The sequence below is a fragment of the Uloborus diversus genome, chromosome 4 (genome assembly GCF_026930045.1).
Source record: "Uloborus diversus isolate 005 chromosome 4, Udiv.v.3.1, whole genome shotgun sequence".
In the NCBI taxonomy this organism is placed as follows: Eukaryota; Metazoa; Arthropoda; class Arachnida; order Araneae; family Uloboridae; genus Uloborus; species Uloborus diversus.
Window position 1 is genome coordinate 75,028,737 of NC_072734.1, and position 27,174 is coordinate 75,055,910.

Here is a 27,174-nt window from a genome sequence, read left to right on the forward strand (position 1 = left end):
ATAAAATATTTCGATAGTTGCGTTTTCACACAACCATACTAAATTTGGTGGTACCTCATATCACAATGTAATATCTACATTTAAAATGTAGAAGAGATATAATAGTCTTTACTAATAATAAAGCAGAAAGTCTCTCTGTCTGGAGGATGTCTGGATGTCTGTAGGATGTCTGTGACGCGTATAGCGCCTAAACCGTTCGGCCGATTTTCATGAAATTTGGCACAAAGTTAGTATGTAGCATGGGGGTGTGCACCTCGAAGCGATTTTTCGAAAATTCGATGTGGTTCTTTTTTTATTCCAATTTTAAGAAAAAAAACTATCATAAATTACGAAATTATCATAACGTGGAACTGTAACGTCGGTACAAGCCAATTGGCGAGAAAATTCACCATACATAATTTGTAAATATACAAGCGAACCAAAAGACCTTTAATTTTTCTATTACGGGCGAAGCCGTGCGGGTGCCACTAGTATGCAATAAATAAATAAAATGTGGTTAAACTTTTCCCGTGGCAGTAAACCGTAAATACCAAAACTATCAATGATATAACTTTTAATAGTAAATACAGACTAAATTTGGAGTGGTTTTCTGATCTGAAAAGAGATCACATTTTTAAGGGGAATTTTTTCATCAACAAATAGATTTTTTTCCTTGTTTTGGCATTCGCAAAACTATCAATGATATCATTGTACTCTAGATTCTGAGTGAAATCATTATTTTATTTCAATTAGCATGATAAATTAAGGGGATTTTGGGCCCCCCTGAAATCTAAGAGGAGGGGCCTGTGCCCCACATGCCCCTGCGGTAATCAGGCTCTGTTGTTAATTTTCCACTGATGAAACAATCTATTATTTCGGACAAATATTCTCGTCTGTTCACGCTCAGTCTTATAAAAGTAGACAATACTTCAGTTTTCGGATTTATTTTCAAATTAAACTACCCTGTTAGCTATTATTATTATTATTTCTATTATTATTATTTTTAATAGTTCAGTATTCCATGCCAGACTATTAAAATCTAATCTTGGTACACATTTTTTAAAAAACTGTTTAATACAAAAGGTATACCTTTCGAAAAATCGTTAATCGAACAAAATAATCAAACGCTATTTTCCTAAAACGTTATCGCTAAACATTTACTAAGAAGATAAAATTATTTTAAAGTTTGAGAATTGATTAAAATGAAAACAATAAGTTTGTTATCAGGTTCGAAATGGACAATCATGTTGTTAAAGATATGTTATTTACTGCGATAAATACATTCTTTTTTAATCATGCTAAATAACTCTAAATAGTAAACCTTGTTCTAAAAAAACAATAGTTAATTCTGTATGCAAGCTTTATAATTAATGAATTGCATTTATTTTTCTCAATATCTATGGTATTAAAATCTGTGTGCGTCTGTAAGTCCATGCATATCTCCTGAAATGTCTGTCGGTTCGGAAGATCGTGAAAGATAATATCGGATTCGGAATACTTTCACTCGGACTTCTCGAGGACTTCAAATATCGGAGATATTAAATAAATAATATAGAAGACTGTTACAATAAAATCTGCACCAGCCTATGATCCGGGACTTTTAAGAGCTGACATCCGAGTTAGCATCAAATTGTCGCTGTCAAAATTAGTAGTAAAGGTATCAAAGTCTACTGAATGCCAAGCAAACGCCGAAGTTGACTGCCTTTGCGGGAATTTCGTTTGACAAACTCAACTAGCACGGGCAGGAGCATGATTTGTGGGAGGAGTGAAGTATTGTCCGTTTTCCACGAGAAGGCACTTGACTCCGCCTTTGTCACGTGGTATTCGATGATTCTATTTCGCTGTTTTCCGCAGATGGTATATTCAGATCATAGCATTTTGTTGTAAAAGCAGCAGTTTTTTTAAAATGTAAGAATGACGAAAGTAGCAGCTGACAAGTGAAGCAAGTGCACATTTTTTAGAACATTAAAATACACGCAAAAGTTAAGGTTGTCTGATTGTCTCATTTACAATCACGGGGATATGTTTACCGATCACCCCCGCGTAAAATTGAACTCTGCGTTCGAGAAGGCGGGGCGAAGTGCCTTCTCGAGGAAAACGGACAATACCTCTGGATTGAAATTTTACCGAACGTATCAAAGAGTTTTGTAGATACTGTCGACAGAAGTTTTGACAAAACATATTTCTTAGTGGAATTTATTTTTTAAAAGGTTACTTTTAACAAGCAATTCTCAAACAGTTGGTTTTGGCTGCGCTTTTACTCTTGATAAGGATCATCACTTTTTGGGGGCCTCCGTAGCTCTGAAGTAGAAGCTGCGTCTTGTAAGCCGAAGGCAGTGGCATGGGCGGATTTATGGGAAGGGGGGCTAGGGGGGTAAATACCCCCCCCCCGTCTTGGGAGGATTTTATACATAGTAAAAACACACCTTCCAAAATCTCAAAAGAAAAATCATGATTTTTTTTTTTTTGAATAGTTCGGAAGTGAAAATGAAGAGACTAGCGACTGTCCTTTTCTGATTGTAAGGGGGGGGGGAAGAAACACCGTACACCGTATTACAAGTAATCAAGTTGTCACTGGGTTGCTGAAAATGCATTGAAAATTTTGAACTGAAAACTATTAGAGAAAGTATAAGTGAAAATAACGAGCTAATTCAGCTGCAATACTTAAAATTATCAACGACTATTTCAACACATTAGAAACAAAAACAAAAAGTTAAAAAGAAACGGATTTAAATACAAACTAAACAATCTATAGCTTAGGGCTCCCGCTTCGTTATAGGCCCCCAACTCCCGAAAAATTCATGATTTGTTCCTTTAAAAAAAAAAGTATCTGAAAAATAAATTTCATTTTGAAGTGCTTATGAAAACCTTGAAAATTTAGAAAAGTGAGGATACAAACCATAAATTTTTAAATTTATAAAAAATGCGAGGGAGTAGGGGGAGAAATGCCGAAATATGTCAAATTCAGCTCCTTGCCCCATCCTGTATCAAAAATGTAAAAATCATGGTTATCACGTTTTTGCAACAAATTACTTGAGATAACTTTTTGGGACTTATATGCTTCATATCTTGCAGTTTATTTAATTCTGAATGCAGTATTTAAATAAATAAATAAATAAACACTACCATTTGCTTGAAGAAATTCAAAATCGGTTTTTGATTTCCCAACTTAAAATAAAATTCAGAACAACAGCATTTTCTTTGCGTTTTATGTGACATATCACTTTGACGTGATTAAAAATCGAGCTTCTTCCTTACCCATTAAAGTAAAATAGCAATAAGTATAAAGAACGAACGAATATTCATTTAGAAACGAAAGCACGAATTTAAGCATATAAAAATTTGAAGAATTTCCAAAATATGAACTAACAAAAACAAAGATCACTGAAAAAACCGTGCGCTTTATTTAATTAAATAGTACACACTCAAAAGAAAAAAAAAAGCTCTCTACTATGTTTCTATAAGGATGCAAAAAGTAGAGTTTTCAAACGTTTAAACGACTTTAAACTCATGTCTGCTCCGGAGAAGCCTTGATTCAAAAATTTCATTATGATTACTTTTATTATTGCTGTTGTTAGGCAACGAATTTTTCTAACAATGGATTTTATATTCGCAACTTCAAAGCTCGAATACGCCACCTTGCGGTGATTACCAAATACTAAAGAAGAAGGTAAAACATTCCATTCCACGAGTTTTCTTTGATGTAAATTTCCTGCTTCTAGCAGTTTGTGGTGTAATGTAATTTCAGAAGAATAAAACAGAAAGCTTCGCACAAATACGATGAAAAAGTACTGTCATTCACTAAACGTCAAAGCAAGTTATAAGTTATGGCATTTGTTTGTTTCATCTTTTTTCATCCGCCATTAGACAGTGTCTGCTGCGCCCCCTATAATTTATTGGAGTTGCGAATTTAATTATTTAATGGGGAAATAATATGAAATTTATTGTTTTCCAACATAACTTTTTACAACTAAGTTTTAAAGGAATAAATTACAGCCTAAGTTGATCCCTCATAATGTATCTATCTGTGGTGAAAAAAGGGTTAAAATCCGTCCAGTAGTTTTGAAGTTTACCCCGGACATCCGGACAGAGATTAGCTCTTTATGTATAAAGATGAAGATGCAATTCCTAAGAAAGCAATGTCATGCTTGCTCTAGAGAGGCCTTGATTCAAAATTTACATTATGATTACTTTTAATATTGCTGTTGTTAGGCAACGAATTTTCGAAACAATGGGTTTCATCTTTAAACATTTGATGTGGAAATTACATGACATTTACTGTTTTTTTTTTGATCACGACCTTCTTAAATTAAATTTTTTAGTGATAAATTATAGCCTAAGTTGTTCCCCGATTATGTAGCTATCTATGGTGAAAAAATGGTTAAAACCCCTCCAGTAGTTTTGAAGTTTACCCCGGACATCCGGACAGAGATTAGCCCTTTATGTATAAAGATTACAAGAATTCAAAGTGCTGCTAGATAAATGACTAAATCAGGGGCGCCGACTTGGAAAAATTATTGGGGGGGCCGGATGTCACCGAGGTCTAGGGAGTATGTTAAAGCTCGGACCCCCCCCCCTCGAAAAAAAATTCTGATTTTTGTGCTTTGAAAATACCAACTTACATATTTTCTGGTGTGTATAATTTATACAAACAATGTGTGACATGGCGTTTTCAAAGTAAAACAATCTAAAAATTGGTACACAAATCTTCTGCTTCAATTAGATCATGTCTCTTGCTTAAGTGAGGGATAATTTTACAGTTCCATTTTGCAGGGAGCCGTGCAGTGCCATAGCTAGGCTACGTCACTATACAATGTAGTGTACTTGAGTTGCATGGAAAGGCACTCCCAGTGACACCGATTTATAACAACTATTGGGGGGGGAGGGTGCCATAAGGGGGGCCTTGCCAGGGGAAATTTTCTAAATTTGAAATAAAAAATAGTGAGTTTTAAAGTTTTTTTAAGCATTTTAGAATCATATGATTAACATTAGAACCCCAAAATCTCGACTCTCAGTAAATCAACACTCTGAGAAACTCGACAAGCTGACACATTTTTTGGCTTTGAAAAAAAAAAAAAAAATCATGCATGGTATTTTCGTAAAGAGCTAATTTAATTTACAGTAATAATTATGCTTTTAGTCTATTACAGAGCAGTGAATATATAGCTCTGAAAAGATTGAAATGATATTTAAATAAATCTAAACTATCATTAAAAGAACAAAGCATAAAAGATAGCTGTCGCACTTTGAGTACTATAAGTGAAATAACTAATTTAAGCTTGCTTTGAATAAGGCTCAGAGTTCATTAAATAAAAATAATGTCTCAAAATTAATGCTTTAATAGAGTTAAAAAGTTAATACAGATTATATTATTAACTCTAATAATTGAAGAAAACTATCACTCCTTCCATTTAACGTACAAATCAAACCCTGATATATTTTTTCCAGATCAGCAACACTTAGATGAGAGCGTCGCCGGCAACAGACTTCACCCGAAGTTTCGCGCACTGGGACAAATTCTATGAGTGCTCTCAGCACCATAACACTATCATTATTCAAACACCACACGTTTTCAATGAACCTGCTTACTACCGCAATAGTTATTTGTTTTAATTCATTACTGAAGGTATTTTACAATGTAACTATCTTCAAACAAGGAAAGTAAAAAATACCAACATAATCTTGTGATTTTAGAAACCATAAAATGACAAATAATGTTCTTAAATTATTGAGGGGGCTCTGCCCCCCAAAACAAACTATTGAGGGGGCTCGGGCCCCCTCAAGCCCTATGGAGTCGGCGCCACTGGACTAAATGATGCAAAAGCAAGTATATCTAACATTCATTTCATTTTCTAAAAAAATGTATTGGCATAATGTGAAATTTATAAAAAAAAATTAGGGAATAAAATTTGGAACTACTTTGATATACCCCCCCAAATCGGAAATTTGGCGACTTTTTTTGTTTTTGTTGACACAAAACTTTGTTGCCACAAAAATTGTTGCCACAAAACTTTAAAAAAAAAAAAACTCAAAAAATGGTACAAAATGCAAGAAAATACTTAATTTGGCAACAGCAAAAACCTAAAAGCTGAAAAAACCTAAATTGGCAACACCAAAATAACAAACAGTAACCTTAAAAAGTCCGTAGGAAATACCAGATTTGGCGCGTAATTTTTGGGGGTGTATATCAAAGTTATACCTAAAATTTATATCTTAAGCAATAATAATAATAATAATAACTTCAAAAAATGCATCAAAAGAATTTTTTTTTTTTTTTTTTTACTCTCTACAAAAGCTTTATCGATCAGCCTAAAAATTTGTGGCTCAATTTTTGTAGGAAAATCCACTTGAAGACATTAATAGTACTTTCATTAATATATTTTTCAAGAACTTCCAGACAAGCATTATCTTTATTAGGTCATGTGTACTACAGTAACGGTCCATGTGGATTCACTAAATAAGAAAATCACTTATCTGAAAAAAATATAGATGCATAAAATTAATGTGTAGAAACCATTGAGAAGGAATAGATGGAGAGAGTGCAACCCTACTATCGCGAAACGGCAACCATACCATGTGACCTGGGGAGCAATTTCGAGTTGACCGTAACCGCTGAAGAAGTTTTCATTAGCTGAAGCCATGATTGATAAAAACATTTAACTGTAGAAAGGAAAAATTAGATTTATAGCAATAGTGCAGTATTGTAGCATTATAAACTGTGAAGAAAAAGCCATACCAGGAAATCCAGTAACTTTTCTTAGGTATGTACAAATGTTTTTTACTTCTAAATAAAGAAAAAATAACATATACAGTGGCTCCCAAAAGTGTTCGTACACCTTGAAATTTTTTAGTAAAACCAGAATAACGCAAAACTGAATTCGAATATGAAGTCCAATATTTTTTCACAGCATTCCTATGTCATGCCAAATAAAACCCTGTAGTTTTTTCAAAATATTGACGGATATTATTTTTGAAATGGGTCAAAAAACAAAGAGACAGAGAAATAATACGCCACAAAAGTCATTGTACACTCAAATATTTTCGAATAAATTCATGATTAAAATTATCATTTGTCGTTTTTTTATTATTTTTACATTGTGTTGACCCATAAAAGTCATTTGACTTTAATTTTTTGTTTATTTATTCCTTAATATTGTGATTATTACTTTAAAATGGCTGGTATTTGTAAAAAACCACAAACATCGTTTGAAATTTGAATTTTTTCCTCACAGTAGCGGTAAATTGGTTTGAAATGTCTCTAAATTAGTTAATTTATTCCATTCTATTGTAAAGTGCTTGATAAAATTCTTTAAAGAAAAGAATCGGACCGTAAACAAGGAAAGAAAAGGTCAACCGGCAAAGTTGACAAAGCGTGATTGGAGATTTACAGTTAAAAAATTTATGAAAAATACACATTTGAGTGCTGTAAAGGTTTCTGCAGAACTGAATGAAACATTTTACGTTTAATTTTTACCTGAAATTGTTCGCCAAGTTCTCTGATTAGCTGGATTAAATGGGACCTCATCCCGCACAAATTTTCTTGATCGTGCGAAAAACAGTAAGCTTACGCTTTCCGTCGTAAAATCAATGATAAATAAGCTCAAAACGTTTTGGAACAACGTCTTACTTATAAATGAAAATAAATTCAACATTTTTGGTCAAATTGTTGTATAACTGTATATGGAAGAAAAGAAAATGAGGAATTTATTCTTAAGAACTTAGTTGGATCAGTTAATCAGGACGGTGAAGGTGTTCTTGTGTGAGGGTGCATCTCAGCATCAGGACTTGGAAATTTGGAATTTTTTGATGAAATAATGAATTATGCTGTTCATTTAAATATTTTAAAAAACAATTTTAAACTATTAGCCCAAAATTTGGTAATTGGAAAAAACTTTGTTTTTTATCAAGATAATGATAATAAGAAGTACACGTTCGCGTTTGGTGCTTCAAAACTTGTCCTTAAGCTTAGAAATATCTCCTCAATCGCCAGATTTCAACTTAATGGAACATATTTAGAGATTTCTGGTGGCTAGATTACGAAAATACACCATTGAAACGAAAAACGAACTAGAAACGGCAAGACTCGTAGTGCGGCTGAACACTTACTCAGAAATTGCACAAAAAAAGAAAGAAAAAACAATGAAATCTATTCCCAAACGTTTAAAAGCTGTTGCTGTTACTGCATGGTATTCTACTAAATAATAACTTAGTAAAAAGTTAGATTATTTACTAATTTTTCGACATTTTTTCAACGTGTACGAAGACTTTTGTGAGATAAAATTTCCGGTCCTTTTTGGTTTTTGATTTTTAAAAAATTAAGTTTTAATGTTTTATTAAAAATGTTCATGTAGTTTTGTTAAAAATAGATCCTAGATCTTATAATAAAATACCTATTCCGAAATATTAATTCTAACTAATGGATAAGAGCTTATTTCATTGAAAGTCGTAGGTGTACGAACACTTTTGGGAGCCACTGTATGTGCATTCAACGAGTACATTTCCCACAGTTGCCTATAATTTTTAAATTTTTGTACTGACTTTACCTATAAATGTAATAAAACATTGTATATCATGAGTGCAAATAACATTTTAGTTCCATAAAAACACTTTTTACTTAACTAGTAATTATTTTAACGGCTCTCGAGTAATTTGTGTACGTTTGCTTTGTTGGCGAGTAGCTTCTCGCCAAGCTCCTGTGAACAGCAGATGCGTTTAGAACAAGTTTTAGATTTGAAAATAAATATTTGTTACTTTTATGCTTTAATTTAAATACTAGTGTGCCTGCGTATGAAATAGTTTCAAAACATTGATTACAAGACACAAGAATCCATAAATTTTCAGTCAATGAGCGAACTCTTTAAACATATATTTGTACATGACCGTCATTACAAGGAATAAAAATCAAAATACATGAAAAATGCAGTTACATCATATTTTAAAATCCGGGAAGAAGTGGGGAGGGGGAGTTTGAATGACAGGCCTGGTATCCGTTATTTATTTAAAACTGGCAAAAGGTTAGCAGCGTTGCCTTTGCTAGTAACAATAATCAGTAACGATACCTTTTAGAACTGATCTTTCAACATTGCTCAAAACTCAGTTAATCTTCTAATAACAATCATAGAGAAAGTATCAATACTATTTTTCAAAAAGCACACACACACACACGCGCTCAATTTAACTACACCGATGCACAACATAAAAACTTATCACAATAATTCAGGCTGAGAACTTTCGCTTACTCACAACACACTTGGTCGATCTAATATTCTCAGAAAAAAAAACAACTCTTAATTGTTTCCAAAATATCATAAAAATAAATTTACGCAGACGATAAATTAAAAAATAGGGCGGTTGAATTCATAGACTAATAATAAGAGTAGACCGAGCTATGGCAACCCTTTTGCTGCTCATAAACCAAACCATGTGACTGGTGGATATCCTAGCAACAGCGGGCGTTAATCGTAGCAGACGATCAACGCCAGCGCGAAATAAAATAAATAGAATTTATGGAACACGGAAGAATGATCTTTTATGGAGTCCGATTTGTAAATTTGTTATTCTAAGTTGTAAATATTTTGTTAATATAGTGAGTTTTTCGTTTAGATAGTATTGTGAATTTTCTTTAGTCAATTTCAATAATTGTCTAAGCAATAAAAGATGCAAGCGACCAAGAAGAATCAGCAAACGGTAAGATTTTTACCTACAGTTTCAATTTAAGATACCGATTAGTACATTTTTGCGTTAACGCAAAACGTTTACGCCATTTCGTTCACGCCAACGCTGACAGCTCCAAAGGAAATAAAAGTTACCAAAAACTGATCAAAAACTATTACTAATGTCAAAATAATGCATAACTAAAAGAAAAACAGTTCAATCTCTGCACCTGGAAGTTTTTTTTAATGAAAACACATTGTCTTAAAATACATGTCGAGTGCCAAACTATAGATAATGCTGCCATCTAACAACCATGCTGCCTAAGTCTTCGCCAAGCCCTTCCACTAGTCACATGATACATGTATGAACCAATTTTCTTCATCAGCAAGAACGAGAAAGCTCGGTCTACTCTTATTATTAGTCTATGGTTGAATTATTCTACTTTGTTTTCTTCTTACTTGGCTTGGCTTTAATCTTCTGTTTTAATAATATTGTTTTCGAAAGCAGACGATATTTTTTCAGAATACATATTCATTTGAATTGAACAGAGATGGGCAAACTTTACCAAAAAAAAGGGGGGGGGGATGCTTTTAATTTTCACGAATTGTCTCGATCTACCAGAAATGTGTGCAAAAATTATACATAAATTAGTAATGTTAATAACTGTCGAATACTTATTTACGTAGATAGTTAAAACAGGAAGAAAGACCTTCATTCTAAAAACCTTCTGGTAAACAATCAATGTTTAAGAGTTGAAATTCGGAATAATAATATCAACAAATCAAATAAATATTTATATTATGTGCTGAAACAATTCAAAATCTAATTCATCCGAAATCAGTCCTTATTAAAAGATTTGCACTATATGTTATCTGCTATTTTTGTAAGCTTGGTGTATAATAACTGATTGCTAGTCTTGCGAGTTCGGAATCAGAGTCTTAGGCTCTAAAATTCCGGGAGTCGGAGTCGGCCTTTTTTCTTCCGACTTTGCAACCCTAAATTGTTTCAAGGTTGCAAAGTCGGAGTTGGAGTAGGACTGATTTTGAAGCAAAATGGTCAGAGTCGGAGTTCGAAGGTTTTGAAACTCCGAGTCAAAATCGGAGTCTGACTGCTTTTGGGGTAAAAAAAAGTCGGAGTAGGAGTCAAAGGCTCTAAAATTCCCTGTGAGTTGGGGTCGGTTCTTTTTCTTCCGACTCCGCAACCCAAATTTGTTGCAGTGCTGGGGAGTCGGAGCCGAACTGATTTTGAAGTTCAAGAGTTTGAGTCAAAGTTCAAAGTTTTTGAAATTCCAAGTCAAAATCTGACTCGGACTGCTTTAGGGATAAAGGAGTCGGAGTCGGAGTCGAAGGCTCTAAAATTCCCTGGGTCGGAGTCGGCCAGTTTCTTCCGACTCCACAACCCTAATTTGTGGCAGGGCTGCAGAGTCGGAGTCGGACTGATTTTTAAGTAAACTAGTCGGAAGTCGTAGGTTTTGAAACTCTGAGACGAAATCGGAGTCCGACTAATTTTGGGGTAAATGAGTCGGAGTCGAAGGCTCTAAAATTCGCCGTTTTAGAGTCGGTCATTTTTCTTCCGACTTCAAAAACCTAGTTTGTTGCAGGCCTGCGGAGTTGAAGTCGGACTGATTTTGGCGTAAAAGAGTCGGCATCAGGAGACTAAGTCCTTATAAACTGCAAGAGTCCCAGTCGGACTGCGTTTCTCGGTAAAGGAGTTGGAGTCAAAGGATCTAAAATTCTCGAAGTTAGAGTCGGTCATTTTTCATCTGACTCTGCGACCCTAATTTGTAGCAGGGCTGCGGAGTCAGAGTCGAACTGATTTTGAAAAAAAAAAGTCGGAGTCGAATGCTCAAAAATTCTCGGAGTCAGTCATTTTACTTCCGACTCCGCAACTCTAATTTGTAGCAGGGCTGCGGAGTCGGACTCGGATCCGGACTGATTTCGATGCTAAGAGTCCGAATCCGACGGTTTTTAAACTCTGAGTTGAAATCGGAGTCGGACTATGTTTTAGATAAAGGAGTTGGAGCCACAGTCTGTCATTTTCACTACAACTCTGCAGCTCTGATTTGTAGCCCCGACTTCGTAATTAGTGCCATCGTCTGAAAAATATTTAGTGCCAAAAGAGCGATTGCGTGCCAAAACGCGACAACTTCCCAGCCAAACTAGTCACCTGACCTGGGAGAAATGTTTTTGAAGCTTATCTGACAGAGACATTTGCTGTCGCTCCCTCCATTAGTATTCCTTCTCAATGGTAGAAACACATTATCTAGCCACAAATTATTGCTATATGTGCAACAATTAAATAAAAATATTGACATTGGATTTAGGCCTGATTTCTAAACTCTTTTTCTTCAAGCATATGCTCCTTTTACCGCTGACTGAGATAAATGTGAGACAAGGAATGTAGTTCAATTGCTAATTGAGATGAAACGATGACAATTTCATATCTCCAAAATAGCTATGGGTACTGCATTAAATTATTATTAAACCTAACTTTCAAGATTGATAATTTTTACTGATGACACAAAAATACCAAATATTTGTGCTTGTAGCACACGGAAGGAGAATATATCTTGCAGTGATAACTGGATTATTGTATGTGGTATGCAAACTTGTTCCGACTGATAATAGTTTGATAGTTTCATCAATGGCATAATATGTACTTTTGCCATTGATAGCAGAAAGAAAAGCCATCTCCTTTCCATTGAAAATTAGATTCATTGTGGCAAATGTTGTTTAACTAGCAATTTTTATTCTGGAAAGAAAAGCAAGCCATTACTAAAATAAACGAGTTTCGCTATCAAAGTTTTAAACCTTTTTTTTTTTTTTTTTTTTGAAAAACTTTGCAGCAGGATGGTTGAAATAAATTATTGTATTTCGTCAAATATACTTATGAATGGATAAAACAAATTTCTTCAAGCTCGTAGCCCAACATCAAATGCTATTGAGAATTAGACGAGATGGTCGTCTTTCTTAAACCCTCTGTATTAAACTCAGTATGTTCTTTTAGTCATGCTGACATGAAAGGTTTTCTAGAAACTTTAAGAGTTATCTTGTCCTATATCACGGGTGGAGAGAAAAATTCAACTTTCAGTGGCACAATTATATTTAATTATGCATACTGGAATACTTCACAGTGGCGCAGCCACGAGAGGGGTTTTGGGGTTAAAACCCCTCCCAGAACACAAGCACATTCATTTCCTCCATTAAGATCAAGGGAAAAAGCAGAGTATTTGAGCTTTTCCAAGCGGAATAGATTTCAACAAAATATTTTACTGTTTTTAATATTCGGGAAGCAGTCAGAAATTACTTTTCAATTCTTAAATATAAAAGTTGTATTTCATGATAAGCACCCCACGTCCCCCCTGGTATAAGATAGCTAAAATGGTGTCAATAAAGCTCTACAGGGTATCATGGTCCCTCAGCACTTCCATCTCTGCACAACTCCTTTTTAGGGACATTTAGTGAGAGGAAGCCTACCGCACCCGATTTTCTGAGGCTCTTAACCAATTCTCATCGAAATATCGAAACCGTTATTAGCTAGCATTTGACATTCAAAAATACATGAATGTATTTTAGGAGGAGCTTTTAATTGATCTCGCGAAAAACACGCAAAAAATGAATATAAGATTGAAGTAAAACTAATAATAAATATTCTGTGCTTTTCCCACTTTCTTCGTTTCATAGTGACATCAATACGGATTATTAATTGTTTTTAAGAAGTTACTTAGAATGAATAACTACTAATCTGTAGAAATTCTTTGATATTGAATAATTACGCACAAGGGCACCCATATGCAAAATTTTAAGGGGGGGGGCTCAAAAATTTTCCTCATGGTTTAGCAGAATATTTTCCCCGTGGAAACCGATTTTAGTACAGATTAAAGATGTTAAAATTTGACATTTTTTTAATAGTTTATTCATTATTGGCTCATATTAGTCATTAATGGCTGGAAAAGAAATTTTTATACATTTTTGCAAAGAAAAAAGCACTAAAAGCAAGGAAGTTCTCATTTCTAAGGGGGGCTTGAGCCCCCCTACCCCCTATATGGGCGCCCTTGATTACGCATTGTAAATGAATGGGAAAGAAAGCAGCAATTTTTGATTTTGAAAATCCCTCCCAGAAAAATTTTCTGGCTGCGCCACTGATACTTCACAATATTTAAGGAAACAATTTGGCACGTATTTCATAAACATACTTTTGAAAAAATGAAACACGAAAGAAATGGTTAAGTCTTGCTAAACTTACAATAAATAGCAGTAACTAATGAAATTTTACCTTAGTTCAAGTAACTCTAGTAACAAAAATACGCTGATAACAATGATTTAAATTTAGTATTATCTAAAAGACACTTCAATATGTTATGCAAAAAAAAAAAAAAAAAAAACAATTGAGCAAATTTAGAGCATTCCCTCATGTTTAAACAAGCATCTAAAATAGAAGAAAAAATTTAAATTTCGGAATTTTTGATTTTTTAAAGGACGATTTCTTTATCAAAGAATTCAAAAACACTTACTAATTTAGAACAGTTAGTTAGTCATAGATATGTTTTCAATGTGAATCATTTTTAATATTATTTTTTCATTAAAAGAGCTTCGAGTGATTTGAAATCTGAAGTAAATCGGCAATTTTTCAATCTTTGTTAATATCTCAGATTCAAAAAAAAAAAAAAAAAAAAAAAAAAAAATCTGAATAAATTTTACTTTGCTCTTTCCTAATAGAGATTTGTTTATAGAATGTGGAAATATTTATTTTTTAATTGTACTTTTATAACTTACGGAGTTATTGAGTCACAAACTGGCTGCCTATGGTTAGTGTAAGCACCTACTTCTAAATTCAATAACAAAGCAACAAACAGTTTTTAAACGTTCATACTTTGCATTCCCTCATAGATATGCATGATTTACTTAAATAAAAATTTTCATTGAAATCTGTGACATGTCAGCCACAGCTGATTTGCTCATTTCGCATGGAATGACCCTACTGCAATACAAGGTGTCCCCACAGTTTCGCCGACACAAATTTCCTTCCCCCTGTTTTTCAGTTTCAATTATACTTTTTGAGGTACTTGTAGGGGGGGAGGGGGGGATTTTAAATGTTGGCGAAACTGGAGTAAACCCAACACGAAGTATAACTTCTAAGTTTCTTTCTTCCTGGTACACACATTATTGGGCTAACAAAATATGAGTAGAACCAAAAATAATGAACATTTATTGAATTAGTGATCAATGTTTTTTATTGAATAATTTACTGAATAAAAGAAACGTCAGCCATAATTCGCTTAAAAATTCGGTTTATCCCCAGTTTCGCCGACATTTAAAACTTCCTCCCCCCTTAAATATGCCAAAAGGTATGATTGAAACTGAAAATCAAGGGGTAAGGAAATTTCGTGTCGGCGATACTGGGGACACACCAAAAATTCAGATATTTATATAATGTTTTATTTTTAAATTGTTGCCTTAGCTATTAGTCTCAACGAATTGTTTAAAATGTAGGTAATCATACTATTATTATCAGGAGACTGGAATTTTAACTATCAGACTCAATCTAAGATTAGCTGAAAATTTCCAAAGATAAATATTACCTTTTGGATTCCTACAGACAACGTGGAAAACAAAATGCATGAAATTTTCCTTTCAAATATGACTTTTAACAGTATGTATTCTTGGATAGGATCAATTATCGTAATTTTTGTTTCTGTGATATTGGTCAAGCACTTTCGAAGGTCAAAGTACAAAAATTTTCCGCCAGGTCCAATTGGTTTGCCAATTTTAGGATATTTGCCGTTTCTAGGATCAGAGCCGTTCAGAACTTTACACGAGCTTCGAAGAAAGAATGGAAATGTGTTTAGGTATGTTTTTTCACTTTTAAAGATATTTTAATATATTATCAAATAGTTATGTAAGAAGTAAAATATTTACCTCTGTGTAACAATTATGAAGAATCGCATAACGAGTAATAAAGTGTTGGACTTTCTGGAGCGGAAGTTCAAAAGAATTTCAAATGAACAAGCTCTTTAAAACCTCACATTTTTGTCTTATTCGCTCTAACAGTGCATATTTCCGCATTGTTTAATATCCTTATTGATAGTAAAGCTAAAACCCATGAATCGATTGTCAGTAAATGTATTCATCTTACTACTATTATATATGCGAAAGTTTGTCTGTATGGATGTATGGATGTTTGGATGTATGGATGTATGGATGTTTGTTACTCTTTCACGCAAAAACTACTGAACGGATTTTGAGGAAACTTTACAATAATATAGCTTATGCATCAGAATAACACATAGCGTAGTTTTCGTCCCGTTATGGGGGGCAAAACCCCCCTTAGGGGAGCAATAAAATACAATTTTCGTATAAATTCTCTAATATAGGGATGAAAAAATACTTGCACATATTTACATTATATGTCCATCGAAAGCTCTGATTTTTCTTCTGAAGATGGCACTTATTCGAAATTTCTAAGTAGAATAAAAAACGAGATATGAGCTTTTTAGTTCCATGTTCGAAGGCTTTCCTAAACTCAATACAGTATTTAGTGTATCATCTCAACTCCCTGTCGATAGCGATTATTGTTGTATTGTTGACTATCTTTGCTTTTCGTGACTGTTCAAGGCTTTTCTCAAGTCAAATCTTGAAGTAAGATTTTTGCACAAGATTGGCAAATAATACATAATTTGGCTGATCATTTTCCATTTAAACGGAACTTTAATGTAATTAATGGTTTTTATTATTATTTATGCTGATTGAACACTTACTCATTATCCAATCAACCAGCAGATCGCCAAAATTTTTGCAGAAATATTTCCGTAGCTGATGCATTTGGCAGTTTTTTTCAATGTCGCCGTTTTTGAAGCCGAAGACTACGTCATAATGTTTCTCAGCTTTCACCATGTAAACAAAATATCGCCAATCAAAGAATCTTTAAAAAACTTTCTTTACTGTGTTAAATAATCCAGCAACTAAATTAGGCAAATCCATAAACAACACAAAAACTTCCATTAATTTTCCTTTTTGCACAATTTCAAACAATCGCCAAATTTTACTACTTATTTTGGAAACATTTCGGATGAAACTCTTTAGCGCCATTTTATGGTAACCAAAAGTATCTCAGCACCTGGCGATAATATCTTTGTAACGAAAATTAATATATCGTTTTACAAAGTAAGGAAAGAAGGAGGGAGCATCGTCGAAGGTATCCCAAAACGATTCCCGCAAATTCGGCAAAATCGCACCAAGAGCCCACAATGATTGAAATTTCCCAAAATAACTAAAGCAAGTATAAGGGGATTACGAGCAACGTCAATAGCAATACAGAGAAGGTTTTAGACTCCGTGTTAAAAAAAAAAAGTATCAACAGATTAATCTTTTTAAACATGAGAAGAATAATTTCATGTTTGGAAATTTGTATATGTTTAAATATAGTGCTTTCGTTTCTAAATCAATACTATTTTGTTCTTTATACTTATTGCTATTTTACTTTTATGGGTGAGGAAGAAACTCTACTTTTTAACCGACTTCAAAAAGGAGGCGGTTATCAATTCATACCGTATGTATGTTTTTTTTTTGTTTGTCCACTCATAGCGTCTCACCTAGTGAACCGATTTTGATGATTCTTTTTTTAATGGATAGGGGATGGCTCAACTTAGGTCCCATTACTTTGTTTGACCATATTTGTTCTTTAGAAAAAAAGTTATGGGCAAAAAACAGTAAATTTCTCTATTAAATGATTAAAATGATATTGTAGCGAATTTCGCACTTTTCATCCGTGGATAACGGTGTCTCCGTGGTAGAATTCTCGTCTCCCACACGAGCGACCCGGGTTCAAATCCTGACTAGGACAAAGTGAATTTTACTAAAATTTCGTTTCTACTGTTTCCCGTATTTTCTCGAATGTTCTATTAATTTCTGTATCTTTTCAGGTCTGGAAAGTTCCAGAACTTTTTCAAGTTGTATATAAGGAGATGTAACGTTCATTCGTGGTTCTGAATAAAGATCTCGAGTTGAGACTAACGAGCATTCGCTTCATTTGGCTTTCACATTGTCTTCACTATCTTCATCTACGCGACAATATGAAACTCATTGTTGCAAAAGTTTGGTGCCATATAACAGTAACATTAATAGTAATTGTAATGATAATTTTGAATGAAGGCTTCTCTGAAGCAAGCATCAAATTTCTTCAGGGGATATTTCGATAATGTGGAATCTGGCGCTGTCGTCTCATTTTTGGCGTAAATAATTTTATTTTAGTAACCCTCTGATTTATAGTAACCCTATGTGAATTATCAAAATATTCCTTTCTTCAGTGCTATTGCTCCATAGTAGGGGTAAACCTAACCTGGAAGCGAGGTGATGCAGTGATTAGGATCTGCTTAGCCTTCACAATGCTACCATTAGGTTTAACTCAACTACTCTGTAGTATTTTTATCGTTATCATCTATGCCGATAACAGATGATCGGGGCTAAGTAAGAAAATACAGGATTGCATCATGAGCAACTTAGATGCTGTGGAATGTAAATTAGTTAGGAAAAACGTAATACTTAAATGGTTATAACTAAATTAACTACGCATGATTTCCTGAGAGGAACAAAGATAAGTTTTTAGTGCCAATCGCTTAAAGTTTAACGCGTGTCAATAGTTTTTTTTTAGTATGGAGCATTTTTCAGAAAAAAATGCGAAGTTTCGTGATGGTAACTTCTTATTATTTCTGAAATACCTACATTTACATTAAAAAGAATGAAATAAAAAAATTTTGAAAAAAAAAAATAGAACCGACTTCAAAATTGCTCTAAAAAGTGAAAAATAATTTTATTATTTAAACACCATCGATAATGCTTTTAAACATAATTTTTGAAGTTGGCGCAAAAACGATAGATCAAATCATTCACAGCCATAACTCAAATACAACTATAAATTTAACCAGGACCAGTTTCTTCACTATCACACACATTATGTATTGATGACAGCATATTTGAATAGCGATATAAATGTTTCGTTCGTAACTTTGGATGCTTTTCTGAAAAAAAAATATGAACGAAGAGTGGTTACACTGGATTTTACGTTTTGTTTTTGCGCCAACTTCAAAAATTATGTTTAAAAGCATTATCGATGGTGTTTAAATAATAAAATTATTTTTCACTTTTTAGAGCAATTTTGAAGTCGGTTCTATTTTTTTTTTCAAAATTTTTTTTAATTATGTCAAAAAGATGTGTTTTAAATTCTTTCACTTAAACCAGAAAAAAAAAGCAAGTAACGATTTTTTCTCATAATTATTACTGACCCAGGCAACGCCGGGTATTTTTGATAGTTACTTATAATGCAAAACTTAATAGTTACGAATCTTTGAGAATCTATTTCTGTTATTTATGTAGATGTAACGAACAGGGGCGGGTACAGACTACCATTTTATGGGGGATCATGCTGAAGTATAAAAGGTTTCGGATGCGAACTATTTTTGAAACTGCTTGGGTGTCAATAAAAAGCACCAAAACGGAACGGAAAAAGGCACCTGATAGAGCATAAATGCTACTAATTTTATACGCAATGAAAGGAAGTAGTATTTCAATTATTTACTTTTAAAAATAGTTAGTGAATTGAAAACATTACTTTAATTGTTTATATTTTATTCACGAACTATTTGAACCCGATGGGATGGCTAAAACAGACGACATTTTTTTTTTGAGGGGGAGGGGTGTTCATGGCCTCCATGACCCACTCCTTGCATCCGCCCCTAATAACGCAAAACAATAGAATACAATGAACGTGTAAAAAGTGATAAAAAATGCATAACTATGTTTCGGGCTTAGCTCGTAAAACTCCATAAATAGTAGAAAGTGAATCTGAAAACAAAGTAACTAGTTTTTAATAAGGGGGTGCACCTGTAGACTAACAAGCCCCCTCCCCCCCCGCCCACCCTCTTTTTTTTCTGTGTTGGGTAGCAAAAATATAGGATAGCTAGATCATGATTTTATCGCCATAAGAAAGCCTAACTGGTGATAAAGCGTTAACACTAAGCAATTTGTTATCAACAGGCAAAACTGTAGCAGCAGCAGTTGTTTCAAAAGAGAATAGTTCTGATCTTATTTTTCAGAAAATGTTACTTTTAACTGTTCTAGAAAGCCTAGTTTATGAAGTTTACGAATTCAAAAAGAAAAATGTCACAGTGTAACCTAATTTTCCCATGGGATTTGATAAACCTAGATAAGTAGACTGCAACATATAAAGGCCATGATTGGTATTATTAGGGCCCGGCGTCTTTATTAAGACACGGAAGGATCGGGTAAAGATGTGCTGCATATACGTATGCTGCACGTATGTGCCTGAACTGTTCGTAGAAATCGTTGAGGGGGGAAACTCCCAGAAATTAACGACTTTTCAGTGCCGCGAATGTTACGATTGAGCTCGCTCCTTTTCATTGGAGTTTTCTATGGCATTGTTGTTAATGTGTTTAAGTTTACTAAATGTGGTTTAGTATAGTTTTATATTGACAATAAAGATTTTTTTTTTTTGTTTAACAGCATTTTATGACGTTTCATCCCCCCCTCCTCCCCCCCCCCCCGGATCTTGCCTTATTAGGGACCAGTGTTTCTGATAAGGCCAGTTCACCAATATCGTAAAACTGCTGTCAAGCATAATTTGAACTTAAGTTTTCACTAGGAATGATTTATCTTTCTTCCTTAATTTTTTTTTCAGTCATTTGCTGAATGTACAATAATTGGAAAAAATTGAATCATAAATGAGCGAGACATTATTCCCTGAATCTTTGGTTGGTCTTATTTGACACACTTATTTTGTAAGTAATGAACAAATTTAGACGTAATATTTTCAAGGATTTTAAATTTTCTATTACAATAAGGATCTCAAACAATACTGCAATATTCAAGGTAAGAGTGTATCACACAAAACTATAAGATTTTAAGATCTTGTTCATTCGAGAAGTGCATGAATTCCCCCCCCCCATACAAGAGATTCCACTACCATATTTGTTCATTGAATGAAAAAATTTTCATGATTTTCTTTTTTTTTTTTTTTTCTTTGCTGCGTTACTGATCCAGTCAGTACTATAATGTAGCTCAATGTCAAGGGCAGATACAAGAAAGGGGAGAACGCCCCTTCCTTGAGGGACCTTGCACCGATTTCGGAATTAAGGTCCCAAAAAGTAAGTGTAGTCCATCTTTGATGACGTTAAGAAAGAGATGTGGGTCAGGGATTCTTTAAAACGTAATTTTTTAAAAACGTAAATTCCTCCGGTCATTTTTTAAAACGTAAATTCCAAAAAAAAAAAAAAAACAGAACAAATTTTTGATGACTCTCGATAATGTCAGGGGACGTTTAAAGCATTCCCCCGGAATTATTACAAAGTTGAAGCTATAAAAACGCAATTTTGGAACATTTTTGATAAAAGATAAGGAAGAGATTACGTCCGAGGACCTCCCGCCTCCCTCTCCTTGACTAAATCTCTATTTTAGCTATTTTAAGTAAAATTAATGTGGTTGCGTTTCCCTTCCCAAGCAAAGTGTCAATCTGATGCATAGTAAGAGGTAAGTAAAAAAATTAATCCGCTCCTCCTTAAAAAAATTCTGGATCTGCCCTTGCTCAATGTCCACGAGCTCTGAAGCACCATATAGGGAAGACTTCATTTGTTTTTGTTAAATGTTTTAAGTATAGGTTAGAGGATCACTTATTTTATTCAGTTACTCTTTTTAGTTTATACCTCGGACAAACTTATGTGGTAGTGCTGGGAGATTACATTGCTGTGAAGGAAGCTTTCAGTCTGTCTTCAACTACTGATCGACCGGAGAAGATTTTCGACTTTTTACCAGATGGAGTAGGTAAGTTAAAAGCTCTTACCATAAAAGTCATAATATACTCGAATTTGGGGCTTCTCACATTTTTCTATATATCAACTGCTTTGAGTTACAAAAATTCGTTTATTGCCTGATCTTAAACGGACTTCATTATGTAGTAGACCTATTTTTAAAGAGCCTCATTAACCTAAAATTCTATGAAGAACCTCTATTCCAATTCGAAGACTGGAACCGAGATGGCAGTGAGCCAGTCTGAACAATCCTTTTGTTTTCTCTTTCAATTACGTAATTCAATAGTTAAGGTAAAAGATTAACTATTAGATCTTTCTAGCACGAGAAGTCTTGCAGTCCAATATAAATATGAAAAAATTCCGGGAGGGATTTCCTTCTTAAGCAGGTCTTAAAGAAGGTAGAACTATGGACATCTCGGAGAGTAGAGAAGTTCCATAGGTGCCCGCCATTCATGTTAGTTCCCTTGCCACAAAAAATGCAGCTAGAAGAGTTTACAAGTTCAAAACGATGAAAATGCACCTACAGAAGGTCATGGGAAAGCAAACGGAACGAAGAGATATCAATAACTCTAGGGAAGTCACTGCGAAGGCAGTATAAAGAAAGGCTAGCCCAAGATTTGCCAATACTTTTTTCCCTGTTGGAAGTTGCACGGTGCACATTAATTTTTTTGCTTGAAAAAAAGTTTAATGTTTCGCAGATTAGCAGGGAACACAAGGCGGGGTCAAGAAAGGAGCATCGTTTGCGAAATTTTCCGCATTTTCATTACCCCACACGCCACAATGACTACGAATCCATCGTTGAACGATCTCCTGACCAGAAGTTAGAAGATTATTGAGGATGTTCTGTTGTTGTTGTTGTTGACTTGTGCCAGCTAGGTTGGCAAGTTTTGGGGTACGCTGCTTTACTTTTCCCATTGTGCCGTAAGTTGGTGTGAAGTCCGACTTCCATAGTACAAACAAGCCATAAGGACCTGAGGATAGGCAACCATTCACAGCATAACAACACATTCACACAAAGGAAGAACAAGGAGAGGAAAGAGAAAATGCATCCATGACCGATACGGGATTCGAATTCGAGACCTCCACATCGCTGTCAGACTTCTCTGACCACTAGACAAAGAAGCCAGTTTAATGATGTTCTTATACTGAAACTCAATGGCTGTTCGGTAAATTGCAGCTTGCCCCAGTCAATGAACGACACAAATTTCTCACCATTTATCTGTATAATCTTTTGAAGAGCTATTTAAATTGAAATTATTTCTCCATCCAAATGTTCAGAGTCCAAAATCGAAGGTTTTTTCCGAGAAAACCTTCATATCAGAGAGCCCGTTCTTCCAGAAGTTCGCTCAGCATAGCCATCGGTGTAAGCACATATCCACTTACAAACCAGGCATATTTCATAAATTAGGGAAAGAGCCTCTATTTTGAGTTCTACTTGACAAAATAGTACCTTCTGAGCAGGGAGAACAAGATCATAAACCATATTTCATCATACCCGCAAATAGTTCTGAAAGAGGCTGGTACTCGGAATGTCTATGAAACCGGTAAATTTCTGATACTCTGGCAAAAAAGTACGTTCTGTTTTAAGTCTTAGAGAATTAGGACGATATTTAGACCAAAAACCTTCTTTACGTAATAATTTTTCTCCAAGAGCCCGATCGTATAGAGTCGTCCGTCGTTTAAGCAATAAGTAATACCGGTCTGTAATTTCATAGCAAAGCTAGGTGTTGAGAACGATCCCTTAATTATGAGTCTGAGGGCATTATTTTGAGCAACATCAAGTTTGGACCAAGTATTATCAGAGGCAGTGATCAAAAACTCAGCACCATAGTCAAATATCGGCTGAGTATATGAGTTAAAAGCGATAAGAGTAAGTTGGGCAATCACGCCGCTTAAACTTATATAATTAAAAAAAAATATATGTTAATGAAAACTAAAAGACAATATCTCCTGTATCTCTTAATAGTCCAGTCATCTGGTAGTTTTACCTGGAAAAATTTCCGGGAGTTTTGAAAATTGGTAATTTTATAGATTTTGATGTGCTCTTTTCGAATTTCCACTTTGCCACCTCGTATCTTTGCCGCTCGCGCCGCCATATTGAAACGAGCTGATGTGTGCATCACATGACTTCCTTTTACACCAATTTAATGCTATTTCCCTATTATTGCAATTTTAATGGGATTCTCTCTCTAACTCTTTAAATATCACTAGCAATGGCCACATTGAAAGCAGATTTAAAAAAAAAAAAAAAAAAAATCGCCAAATTTTTCGCCAAGTTGGCGACAAAACTTGGCAACCAAAAGACTGGCGATATATCGCCAAGTGACCGCCAAATTATAACACCACTTGAGTTTGCATCGAAATTAACAATGATTTCCCCCCAAAAAGGTGCAAAAGACCCCTTTAGAAACACCCGAATGCAACCAAAATAGGAGGTGCACAACTAGACCCCACTACGAGTCTATGTACCAAATTTCAACTTTCTAGGACATACCATTTTTGAGTTATGCGAGATACATACGCACATACGCACATGCGCACATACGCACATACACACATACGCACATACATACAGACGTCACGAGAAAAGTCGTTGTAATTACCTCGGTGATGGTCAAAATGGATATTTCGCGTGTCTATACATTCTTAGGCACTTTTCCGCATGTGGTCGAATCGAAAAAAAAACTCAACATTCATTTGGGGGTGAGCAAAATGGAAATTAAGGGCGATTTTTGAGTGAAAATTTTTTCGCGAATACAATACTTCCTTTTTTGTAAAAGGAAGTAAAAATGGCGTCTAAAAGCGGTATTCGGATGATATCTCCGTTCTGACTTATTTTACGATAAAAACATATGTTACAAAATTTAACTAGAGAAAATTTCCTACAATTTATGTCACAACAATTTTTTCGTAAAATAAATAGCTTCGGCGTACGAGCGCCGCAAAGTATTATTTAACACGCGTTACCGCAGAATAAGTCGTTCCACACTACTTTGAGGTTTAGTTATCATAACGCATCGAGGAAACGCAGAGTTTAATTAATAAGCATATAGTACAAACACAAATTCTATCACTTTACAAGTTAATTTACTAACTACATAAAAACTTACAATCCACAAATTAAAATTCTTTTTGTGGTAGAAATGAGCGAGAGGAAAAAGGCGATAGGGAAACCAAATTCCATTTCAGTTATTTCTTCCTATCTGCACTAAAACACCGAAATAGACTCTTCCAACCACACTGTAAATACGATTTAGAAACGTTCCTGGAAAATAATAGGCAGCTGATGTGCCCAATTTCAGCCAGGAACATATCTTGCAAAAACCAGGAACATTTTCCGATAAAAGTCAGTAACCTTTCTGAAATATTAAGAAATCTCCCCTATTAAAGCCAGTCGTGAACCTTCTAGAAAAACTAAATAGGTTTAATTTATATGATTAGAACATTCCTGATTTACCAAGAAAGCTCCAGAAACACTAGAGCAACTACGGCTAAGCTTACCGTGGCAAAATTGCAAGCAAGAACCAAGCATATTCCTTGCCTGCAATTCCTGTTCGCAAGGCTGTAGCTATCCAGTGACGTATTTGCTCTTATTGGAAGCTTAGTCAATCCGGACGGGCCTTAAACAATCAAAAGCCGATGCACTTAATAAACACGCTCCGTCAATATTTAAACTGGTAGCAAAAAATATTTTTCACTCCAGTGTAAGGTCTGCATTCGTGCATCTTTTAGGAATTCAGGAAACTTTTTTGCGAAGAAACTTGATTTTTTGGGGAAATAGGTGAAAACCTCTGAAATCCCGAAACGTTCCACGGAAATAACCAGTAACGTTTCGGAATTTTTTTACAGTGCAGGCGCCACGTGGATTCCCCCCTCTCTCCCTTTCCGAAATTTCTACCGGTAGAACTCAATAAAATATTTTAGTCTGCGTCATCAGTATACTTGTTACGAAAAAATGGCGTCTAAAAGCGGTATTTTGACGATATCTCCTTTCTGACTTATTTTACGACAAAAAAATCATATACAAAATTAATTTATGCATTATATATATATTAATTTACATGCAAAATTAAACAAGAAAAATTTCCTACAATTTATATCAGAAAGTTTTTTTTAATTAATATTGTGGTCAAACAAGCTACAGAAGATGAAGACACTTTAATAATCAATACTGCGATAAGTGTTTCTTCAGCATTCGATTCCGTAATTGTTGTAGGCGAAGATCTTCTTATTCTCTTGACAGCTCTATCTAAGCGATCAAACATATATATGCTCAAACCAGGAAAAGGAAAAATTTCGCAACAAATATATACAACTGACAGTATCATAGATAAGACAGCCGTAGATCATATTTTATTCTTGCATGCCTTCAGTGGCTGTGAGACAACATGTGCCCTTTTCAATCAAGGAAAAACGAAATTTTTTAATGTACTACGAAAAAATTCAAATTTAAGTGAATCTGTTAAAGCATTTAAAAATCCAAATGCTGATCCAGAGATCATTGCTAAAGCTGGAGAAGACTTCTTTCTTGACTTATACGGTTTCAGTGAAGTGAAAAGTAAAAAAAAGCAAGAAAAACATGATTTTAAACGCCTACAGTTATGAGTGCTTTGTAAAATCCGCATATAAAAGTAAATTTAATATTTCGTCTTTACCTCCAACAGAAGCAGCAGCAAGACAACATTCTTTTCGATCTTATCACCAGATTCAGCAGTGGTGTAGGAATGAAAAAAAACCAGAGCAGTGGGGGTGGAATAGAAATAAGAATGGGTTGATTCCTGTTATACGCTTGACCCTCCAGTTCCGCAAACCTTACTAAGACTTATTTCTTGCAAATGCAAAAAAAGATGTCAAAAAGCCTGTGGATGCAGAAAAGCCGGGTTAAAATGCTTCGTTATGTGTACTAATCGTACAGGTGGTAATTGTGAGAATTCGCAAAGTTTATCACATAATAGCGATGAGGAGAAAGAAACGGAGACGGTTTTCGAGCAAACGAATGATGGAATAGATAACGAAGAAGCTCATGATGAATTTGATGATCCCATCGCAGATGATGTCGAAGAAATTGCATGACGTCTCAATCGATACTGAAGACGGTGAACCAGTAACTCTTGGTCGATCAAAAATACCTACGCGAAAATGCTGTTAAATAACACTTTTCGGCGCTCGTATACGCATAAATTATTTATTTTTCAGAAAAAAAAAAAAACTTTTATGATATAAATTGTAGGAAATTTTTCTTGTTTAATTTTGTATGTAAATTAATATATAAAATGCCTAAATTAATTTTGTATATGATTTTTTTGTCGTAAAATAAGTCAGAAAGGAGATATGGTCAAAATACCGCTTTTAGACGCCATTTTTTCAATAATTTTTTCGTAACAAGTATACTGATGACGCAGACTAAAATATTTTATTGAGTTCTACCGGTAGAAATTTCGGAAAGGGAGAGAGGGGGGAATCATCGTGACGCCTGGTTGGAAGAGTCTATTTCGGTGTTTTAGTGCAGATAGGAAGAAATAATTGAAATGGAATTTGGTTTCCGTATTGCATTTTTCCTCTCGCTCATTTCTACCACAAAAAGAATTTTAATTTGTGGATTGTGAGTTTTCATACAGTTAGTAAATTAACTTGTAAATCGATAGAATTTGTGTTTGTACTATATGCTTATAAATTAAACTCTTCGTTTCCTCGATGTGTTATGATAACTAAACCTCAAAGTA

The 27,174-nt window shown here is 34.4% G+C and overlaps 1 protein-coding gene across 1 annotated transcript in view; it reads left to right on the forward strand.

Annotated features, from left to right (window-relative positions):
* Positions 1-15,287: 15,287 nt before the first annotated feature.
* LOC129220639 (vitamin D 25-hydroxylase-like) overlaps positions 15,288-27,174 on the forward strand; it is a 32,909-nt gene continuing 21,022 nt past the window's right edge. The window contains 2 exon segments of the mRNA XM_054855067.1: positions 15,288-15,481; positions 21,340-21,464. Coding sequence (XP_054711042.1) covers positions 15,288-15,481; positions 21,340-21,464 — 319 coding nt within the window.